At 37.1% G+C, this 9,732-nt stretch overlaps 2 protein-coding genes across 2 annotated transcripts; both read left to right on the forward strand.

The window, feature by feature from the left end:
* The first annotated feature begins 526 nt into the window (after positions 1–526).
* On the forward strand, positions 527–4,675 carry LOC112802593 (hydroxyproline O-galactosyltransferase GALT6). The gene is made up of 7 exons (XM_025845860.3): positions 527–1,780; positions 2,586–2,818; positions 2,900–3,190; positions 3,307–3,435; positions 3,523–3,696; positions 3,919–4,026; positions 4,115–4,675. Exons 1-7 carry the CDS (start codon positions 949–951, stop codon positions 4,322–4,324), a joined length of 1,977 nt encoding a protein of 658 aa, XP_025701645.1. The 5' UTR covers positions 527–948; the 3' UTR covers positions 4,325–4,675.
* Positions 4,676–4,770: 95 nt separating this feature from the next.
* On the forward strand, positions 4,771–6,695 carry LOC112802594 (uncharacterized). The gene is made up of 2 exons (XM_025845861.3): positions 4,771–5,786; positions 5,868–6,695. The coding sequence occupies exons 1-2, from the start codon at positions 5,582–5,584 to the stop codon at positions 6,308–6,310; spliced, it is 648 nt and encodes a 215-aa protein (XP_025701646.1). The 5' UTR covers positions 4,771–5,581; the 3' UTR covers positions 6,311–6,695.
* Positions 6,696–9,732: the final 3,037 nt, after the last annotated feature.

A 9,732-nucleotide genomic window follows, 5' to 3' on the forward strand; every position in this document is an offset into this window, starting at 1 on the left:
GCTGTGCAGTTTGAATTAATTTCAATAAGATAAAATTATATAAAGAAGATAAATATCAATTATGTTGTATGAGATTTAATTCAGATCAACCTATTGCAGTTTTGATAGATTTTTGGTTTGATTTGGATTGAATTAGATGAATAATTTGTTTGAATGGATTTATATTTAAACACCCCGATTAAATAGTACCTTTTTCACATTTAAATAGTGTAATCGTTTCAAATTTTGATGAAAAATAGTTTTATTATAATTTGATTCTATTTTTAAAAATAATTCCCCTAAAAGAAGTTAACAGAAAAGTCCATTTTAACCTATAATTTTTTGGGGGTAATTTCTTAGTAGAATAAACCATTAAAATCTATTTCCTTAAATATTATTTAGGCTAATTTTATGATGTTTGTTATTTGGTATTTCATTTTTGTTTAAATTTTTTATAATAATTTTAAATTAAATATTTTAATTTTTATACTTTTAAAATTAAAATTAATTATCTAATCTATTTTAATAATAAAACAATAACTTTTAAGCACTATAACAAATATTTTTTATTTATATGTTATTGGTATGGTATTGGTGTTTTTGTTGTTAGTATTGGCCACCAAAGCCTTAAAATATGTTTGTTCTCCCACTTTCCAAGAAAATACGAACGTGACCGACCCAAACCTCAACCAGCAACAGCAACATCTCCTCAAAGTCATTCCACATTCTCTCTCTCCTATTACGCGCTTCTACTTTTCGCCGTTTCGGTGTTGCTGACCCAACCCAAGCCAACCCAACTTGCCTCCCCCCTTTTCCTTTCTCTCTTTCTCGCTCTCTCTCATATACACAAAGCCTTTCAATGCGTGCGTGAGAGAAGGAAGAGAGAGAGAGATTTTATCGGGAACCTTCTACGACCGTTTTTTCTCTGAAGTAGCCAAGCCAACATAGTGGTCCCATAAACGCCACACGATGAAGCGAAGGTTCGAAACGCTGTCGTCTCTAACCCGAAAGAGATCCATTCAGTTCCTGGCCGGAGCCGCCTTCCTCTACCTCCTCCTGGTAACCTTTGAAGTTCCCTTAGTCTTCCGCTCCCTCACGCTCCAAGACTTCTCCACCGCCACCACGCGCTCCAGTTCCACCACCACCAGACTCCTCAGCCAACAAGACCTCCAACACCACCAAGCTCCAAACCGCCCCTTCAAAACCGTCTCACACAACAACCTCTCTCCGAGTCAAACTCACTCCCAACCCGGTTTCCTCTCAGGCCTCACCCTCGACCCGAATACATTTGAATCGACCCGCAAGGACGGCTCCGCCGACCTCTACAAGCTAGCCGACAACGCCCGGGAAGTGGGCCTGCGCCTCTGGACCGAGCTTCAGAACCCGGACGTTCCAAAGCCCAAGCCCGCCAAGCCGGAAAACCGGTCCGGCACGTGTCCCAGCTCGGTTTCTGTGTCCGGTTCGGAATTCTCAGGCGTGGTGTCGCTGCCGTGCGGGCTGACGTTGGGATCGCACGTGACGGTTGTCGGGAGGGCGAAGGCGGCGAGGCCGGAGTTCGAGTCGACGATATCGAGGGTGAGGGAGGACGACGAACCGACGCTGGTGTCGCAGTTCGTGGTGGAGCTGCAGGGACTGAAAACCGTTGAAGGTGAGGAGCCTCCGAGAATCTTTCACTTCAATCCTAGGTTGAAGGGAGATTGGAGCGGGAGGCCTGTGATCGAGATGAACACTTGTTACCGAATGCAGTGGGGCGCTTCTCTTAGGTGTGACGGTTGGAAATCCAAGGCTGATGATGATACTGGTATGTATGTGTATGTTGTAGTATAGTAGATCACTAGAGAGGACTTGTTTGAATTTGTTACTATTATCTTGATATATACCACTGCCAGGGTATCCATCATTTCGGAACAAAAGTGACTTTTTCCTTCCCTTTTCACATGATAAAAAATTTCTACTCAATTATTAAGCAAATTTAAGTATTGCGTACTAGGTTGCAGATTGTTTTTCTGTTTGAGAAATAAAGAAGCTCAATTTGTATGCATAATTAAAAGAAAGCTGATTTTTTTTTTCCTGGCTTATGAAAACCGATACGTTTAAATTTCTGCTTATTTCTTTAAAGGAAAAAAAACATTGTTTAAGTTCATAAATTGTAAGTGATTGCGTTAAAAAGAAAGGAAAGGGAACAGTTAAGTTAGAACAATAATTAATTTTTTTTTATTGGTGCAATAATCTAGATGAAATGATTTTTTGAATGGAAAAAAAAAGTGAGGATATGTGGTTGGTTTGTTATGGTTTGTGTCTTCTTCCCTCTTGGTTTTGAGAGAGAAGTATAATGCAAAATGGAAACTGATTTCACTTAATTTGAAGGATTTGATAATATCTTATGGGACAGATCTTGTTAGTTTGTTCTATGAATGAATTACTAGGAGAATGCTACAGTAATACAGAAGAGTGTATAGTTTAATAGGATGACACCCTTTCGTTTAGCTAAGAATATATTCAATTTTATGGTTGTCTGTGATTCTTTTAAACCAGTTGTGGATTGAATTGTCTCATTTGAAAGATGTGTCATATTTTGAATATGACACTGCTTCTGTTCGAAACAGTTGATAGGCTGGTGAAGTGTGAGAAGTGGATTCGGGATGACGAAGGTCGCACAGAGGAGTCTAAGGCAACATGGTGGTTGAATAGACTCATTGGCCGCACAAAGAAAGTAACAGTTGACTGGCCGTTCCCATTCTCTGAGGACAAGCTGTTTGTTCTTACCCTTAATGCTGGATTGGAGGGTTATCATGTTACTGTCGATGGGAGGCATGTGGCCTCTTTTCCCTATCGCACTGTGAGTTAACTAATATGAACTTGTTAGGCGGAACCTTATGGATTTGCATATTTTCTTAAATTTGCTTTCTAATTTTCCCAGGGATTCACTCTTGAGGATGCCACTGGGCTTGCATTGGGAGGAGACATTGATGTCCACTCTGTATTTGCTGCTTCTTTGCCCTCAACACATCCTAGTTTTGCGACACAGAGGCAACTTGAATTTTCAACCAGGTGGCGAGCCCCACCACTTCCAGACTCTGGAGTGGAACTGTTTATTGGTGTACTCTCAGCTGGAAACCATTTTGCTGAGCGAATGGCTACAAGGAGGTCATGGATGCAGCATACGCTTATCAAATCATCGAAAGTGGTTTCTCGTTTCTTTGTCGCACTGGTAATGATGATAAATTGACAAGCTATTATTTATTTATTGTTAAAAATGATTGTAGTTATAATTTCATTTCCAATGTCTAGTTGGGGGTTCTTAACATATGATTGAAACTTTTGCAGAATCCAAGAAAAGAAATCAATAGAGAGTTGAAGAAAGAAGCAGAATTTTTCGGTGACATTGTTATAGTGCCTTACCTGGATAACTATGACCTTGTCGTCTTGAAAACAGTAGCCATATGTGAATACGGGGTGAGTTGTTGATTGACTAAAAGTTTTGAGTTTGAAATAGGAAGAATGTTTTGCTGACAATGAAATCTTCTTTACAATTGTTCATAGGTTCACACAGTTTCAGCTAAGTATGTCATGAAGGGTGATGATGACACGTTTGTAAGAGTGGATTCTGTTATCGACCAAGCGAGGAAGTTTTCAGATGAATCAAGCTTTTATATTGGAAACATAAATTACTACCACAAGCCATTACGCCATGGTAAATGGGCAGTAGCATATGAGGTAATCAGAATTCATCACAATGCTTTAGTGTTTAGAATCATGGAGGAGGCATGTCCTGAAATAATTTGCGAAATTACTTGTTAGGTGAACTAAAGAATTTCAGTGTATGATTTTTAAATGAATTTCGTATGGTTTGGACTAAGTTCCATGTTCATATTTGTTGCTATATTAGAAACTTATTGAATTTCTTTTCTTTCCTTTTTGGGTACCTTTTTCTTTCAGGAATGGCCAGAAGAGGATTATCCACCCTATGCTAATGGGCCAGGTTATATTTTGTCTTCTGACATCGCTCAGTACATTGTTTCTGAGTTTGAGGCGCATAAATTAAGGGTTAGTAAGATTAATTAATGCTTCATATTTTTATCCTCATATTCGTTTGAAGTTTTTCACTGAATGCCTTTATGGTCTCTTGGTGCAGTTGTTTAAGATGGAAGACGTGAGTATGGGGATGTGGGTAGAGCAATTTAACAAGACAAAACGAGTGGAATACTCGCATAGCTTAAAGTTCTGCCAATTCGGCTGCATAGAAGACTATTACACGGCTCATTACCAATCGCCAAGGCAAATGATGTGCTTGTGGGATAAATTGCAAAGAGAGGGAAAGCCTCAATGTTGCAATATGCGATGACACAAAAAAGGTACTAAGTTGCTACACACTTTGGATTTGGATTTGGATTCAGGAGGAGAGGGACAGAGGAAAACAAGTTTTGCAGTGAAGTCCTAGCATCAAATATTGTATATAACTGTGGAGCTTGGTATTAGATGAATGGCGATCTGTGTAAATTGGCGTTTTTGAATATCTATTTTTTATTTATTATTTATTGGTTATTTCAATCATTGTTACTGATTATTCTTACTCCCTCATTTTTTGAGGGACATTCTTTTGGCACGGGATTGGAAGGTGAAGTAGAAAGTTGGACGGGAAGTTGTTAGATACGCAAATTTTGTCAAATAATTCGAACGTAGCATTCAAATGTCATTCATTATGTCATTCATTTAGTCATTACGTAGATGTAACGTAAGAGACAGCTGCATTAGACTGGTTCGACAATTTCATGTTCATTTTTCGTTGACGGAAATTTCAGGTTCAGTTTCAGCTAAAAGATTTTTTGGTTGGAAATGGACTTTTTTGATGTATATATAAGTGAGTCGATGTTGCAGATATAATAGGTGATACACGCCGATGTGCTGATGTAGCATGCATGTACCTTGATGGACACATGTCAAAATCAGAAGTAAGACGCATCATGCGTGTTGTCCACATGACGACTATCCAATCCAAGTAACATGTACCATGCGTGTTGGACACGTGTCAGACATGTAAGCAACACGTATCCTATGTGTTGTACATGTGTCAAATGTTGGTTGGATGATATTGTAACATGTAATTTATAAGTTGAGTCATCTGTCTATAAAAACTGAAACTCGTTATCTTTTTACTTTATTGTGAGAGGTGTTTTCCTACATTGTTGTTGTGATGGAGGGCACTATAAATATAGTGGTCTATTACAACAGTGAGGTTATAAAAAATACATATGAGGAAATGAATTTTGTGTGTGAGGATACATTTTTGTTTGTGGTTCCGTGTGCAATAATGTTCGCAGAACTATAATATGTGTTCTATCAGAGCATAGAGAGTGATATTTTAAAGAGAGTGAGCAACATTTTCTACAAGAGTTCGGTTGTTGTATTTGGTGGCTTGATACAGTTTGAGATTATACTGACCGTTAATGAAATAAATATTCGGTGAATGTTTTATATTCACCAGCAAATTCAGGTGCAACACTCATGGATTGAGTTGTATATTAAATTTAAATATATAGTTGTGGATAAGATTCAACATGACCCAGATGTACAAGAGAACAGAGCTTAAGCGTACAAAGGAATGAGCAATGATAGTGACGAGGAGTTCGAACCTACGTACGAAGCTGGTGACCAGGACGAGGACGACAACGGGGGAAGTAAGGCAGTCGCAGAAACTTTAGTGGTTTCACCTGCAGTCAATCAATTGACGAACGTTTCACCTTTTATGCGTAGTTTGGATCTTGACGCCATACATGCACCGGAGTTCCCTGAATATGCGAACATAGGTACGTGAGGAGTGGGTAGTATGTTTCTTTAGTTTTGTTTTGACAGATCGATGAGTGACAATTTATTTATTTTTTTTATAGGTGTTGTTGATCTTAAAGACGGAGAGTTCAGGATAGGAATGGAATACAGTTCTAGAAAATCGGTCATTGCGGCAATTCAGAGTTACACTATCTCTAGAAGAGTCGATTACGTCATTTATGAATTTGAGCCACAGACGATCTATGCAAAATGCAAGACTTATGGACGTGGATGCGATTTGCTTATCCGAGTAAGCTTGATACAGAAGAAATCTTGTTGGGAGATTCGGAGATACAACAGGAGGCACATGTGTTTCATGGAAACGATCTCACAATATCACTCCAAGTTGGACTCGGATACGATTGCTGAGGCTATGAAATTATTGGTTGAATCCGACCCATTTATAAAGGAAAATCTAACTCACCATTTTCCTCCAACTTCAATCACTCATAACTTTTTCACAGCTCCGATTGACGAGCTGTTTGTGACCACGCGTTTGTCTTGAAACCCTTTTCAATTATATTTAAATAGTTTGGTGAGTACTCAAAATTCCAGTTCTAGTTTCCCATTCAAAGATAATTTCGTGTTGGAGTTTGGGTATTGAGGGTTTTTGGTGATTTTGATGTTATAGGAGTTCTCTAACTTGTGTTGTTGGTTGTTTTCATCACCAGTTTTAGTGGGTAAAAAAAAAAGGATCTATTTTTTTCTTAGCTCATCAATTTATGTAAACTATAGTTTTTGATATTGTGCCAAATTATATGATTTGGTGTTAGTTTGAGTATTTGGGAGCTTAGCTTGGTGAAATTATAGAACTTGGACTTGGACATTGGTGTGAACCAACTTGAGGTTAGGAAAGTTTGGAAAGGAAAGATTGAAAGTTTGGAATTTGCGACATTAAGGTATGTGTTTAAGTTTTGGATAAGTACCATGTAATATGACAAGAAATTCTAGGCTAGTGGACCTAGGATATCGTTGAATTGTTGTGGTTGGTTGTTTGGTTTAGTGGAATTGTGATATATATTGGTTGATGACTGAGTTTGAATGAGATTGAATAAATATTGTGAATTGATTGTCTATTGAGGCGTTGATATAAAAATTGGGTCAGAGGCTGTGATTGGGTAAGGAATCCTCTAGGAAGTTGTAATATCTTTATTAAAAGAAAATTAAATAAATAATAATTAAATATGGTTCGACGGAAGTGGAAAACATTTAGAATCATAATTTAGAAATTTAAATGTGATATTTGGATTCGGAGGATTTTTCTGAGTAAAAAAATGTACTTTTCTGCAAAAAAATGTGTAAGGACGCGTATTGGAAATTTAACCAGTAGTACCGACTTAGACTGTTCGATACTGTGAGTGATGAAAAAATTAATATGAGTCAGAAAGATTAAGAAAGTAGAATTTACAATTTGGAGAAATGAAAATAATTCAAATTCAAATTAAAACACTAATCTTAAGGGTTTTGGCTCAAAGTTGGGCTAACGGGCTAAACCAAGTGAACCGGATCCAAGTGGGCCCAAGCCCACACTATATAAACCCCATTTTAGTACAACACAAGCACATTTTCTCCCTTTAGAAGAGAAAGACACGGATTTGAGGAAGAGAGAAAGGAAGAACACCAAAAACCCAAGCTTCACAAAACTTCAAGTATCATAACTTTTGATTCGGAGCTCCGATTGACAGGTCGCTTGTGGCCACGCGTCGCTTTCCTCATTCTCTTCGATTCTATCTAGGTATTGTTGTGAGTACATTGAAGCTCTTTGCCTAGTTTTTTTCCTTTCAATTCATGTTTTGGTTTGGGTTTTGAGAAAATCTTGTGATTTTGGTTATTTAGGGATGCTCTATTATGAGCTATTGGTGAGTTCCATTACAATTTTTTAGTAGGTAAGGTAAGAAATCACTAAATTCTTGTAATTTATCAAATTTTATGAATTCTAGGTTGATATATGTGTGAAATTGGTTACATTAGAGTTATTGGGTGATTTTGATACACATTAGGAGCTTGATTTTGGCTTGCGGAGCTTTTGGATGAACCTTGGTGGCTTGTTTGGAGCTTGGGCGTTGAATGGTTAGGATGGTAGAAAATCATGATATGTATGTTGAGACTATGTAGGGATTGCTTTAGTATGGTTTTAGTTTGCATCGGGATAAAGAGTTGATGAGGTTTGAGGAAATTGAAAATTTCTGTTTCTGGATAAAAAAGGATTTTGACTAACTTTGGCGGGTCTAACTCGGTTCTCGGAGTTGAAAATTTAATGAAACAATATTTTTATGAAAACTGGTTTAATAATCTTTTTAATGGTTCAAAAATGGTTTAAAAAATAAATTTTGTAGAAAAAGTTATGAAAGTTTAAAATTTGGGGTGAAAAACTAAATTCTGTAGCATATGCGTTTTTTCTGGTTTTTGATATGCATGTGTACGCGAAGTTGTCACGTGACGCGAGCATTGGCAATTGCCAAGTAGGGGTGTACGCGGATCAGATTGGATATAGCAAAAAATTTGATCTGATCCGCACAATTTTCGTCGGATCGGATATGATAACTGCATTTTTTGTGTCGGATCAGATTGGATCGGATATCGGATATATCTGCATAATTGAAACTTCTCTTTGTGATCATATTTTTATGTAAAAAATTCAATAAAAATATTTCTTTCACACTTTTAAACTTTTTTATTCCTAAAATATTTTTGATCAAACTTGTTCTAAATAACAAAAATAAAATAATACAACATATGAATAATAATTACTAACTAAAACATACAAACAAGTAAATATAATACCAAACATATATATATATATATATATATATATATATATATATATATATTAATTATTATTGTGCGGATCTGCGGATCGGATACGCAGATGTAGAGCAGATATCCGCGATCCGATCCATAAAGGGTGCAAATCAGATCGTATCCACAATTTTCGGATCGGATGCAGATATTTACCACGGATCTGCAAATATGATATGATCCATGAACACCCCTATTCTCTGGTACTCTCGCGTACGCAGACACGGCTTGTGTACGCGAAAATGACCATTTTCGTATTCATGCGTATGCATGAGGCATGTGTACGCGTGGATTCTCTTATGTTTTATACTTCCGCGTACACGGATGTGGCGCGTGTATGCGACTATGCATGTTTTTGCATTCATGCATACGCATGACCACCCGATTTTGCAAAAGATGTATTTTGAGTTTTTTAACCATTTTTCGAGCCTTCTAAACCTCTGTAAATCCTGTTATGAGTCTAGAGCCGGTGTAATAGAGGATAGAGAAGTTAAAAATGAGAATTTATGAGTTGAGTTAGTGAATTGAGGATGGATGATTGATTAAGTATAATGGGAATGATTTTGATAATGAGAGATGACGATGAATTGATTATGATTAAGTTTGATGAGAAGGGTTATGATAATGAGAGATGACGGAGATCGATTACAATTGAGTATGATTAAAATGATGATGATAATGAGAGAAATGAACGATGGGTCAAAGCTATTAATAATTGGTGAATGATGATGGAATAGGAAGGTTGAGGATTCCCTCCGAGTTATATGTTATATACGTGAGTGAAGATTTTGACGAGATGATGATTGAGAAGTGTGATGGGCACTATATTCTGGAATGAATAGGCGAGTTGAGGTTGAGGATTCCCTCTCTCTTACTAGGTTTTGAAATGAGTACAAACATATGGAGTGAGTGATATTGATATTGAAGGAGATTGAGGAGTGAGAAACTAAATTAATGATGAGGGCTTATGAGTAGTAAGCTGATTGAATATGAAATTGATTGAGAAAATGAATGAATAGGCGACTTAAGGTAGAGGATTCCTTCTCTCGTATTGTGATTATGAATAAAGAGGCAATAATATTTATGTTATAAGGACGGCGGTCTCATCTTGCTCGTGGAATAATGAGT

The sequence above is a fragment of the Arachis hypogaea genome, chromosome 5 (genome assembly GCF_003086295.3).
Source record: "Arachis hypogaea cultivar Tifrunner chromosome 5, arahy.Tifrunner.gnm2.J5K5, whole genome shotgun sequence".
Lineage (NCBI taxonomy): Eukaryota > Viridiplantae > Streptophyta > Magnoliopsida > Fabales > Fabaceae > Arachis > Arachis hypogaea.

Bases quoted from the DNA above. Each gene is read 5' to 3' on its own strand.
- LOC112802593 (XM_025845860.3), top strand. From the start codon at position 949: ATGAAGCGAAGGTTCGAAACGCTGTCGTCTCTAACCCGAAAGAGATCC. The intron at 1,781-2,585 runs GTATGTATGTGT...TGTTCGAAACAG, and splicing joins CAAGGCTGATGATGATACTG to TTGATAGGCTGGTGAAGTGT. The intron at 3,436-3,522 runs GTGAGTTGTTGA...AATTGTTCATAG, and splicing joins TAGCCATATGTGAATACGGG to GTTCACACAGTTTCAGCTAA.
- LOC112802594 (XM_025845861.3), top strand. From the start codon at position 5,582: ATGAGCAATGATAGTGACGAGGAGTTCGAACCTACGTACGAAGCTGGT. The intron at 5,787-5,867 runs GTACGTGAGGAG...TTTTTTTTATAG, and splicing joins CCCTGAATATGCGAACATAG to GTGTTGTTGATCTTAAAGAC.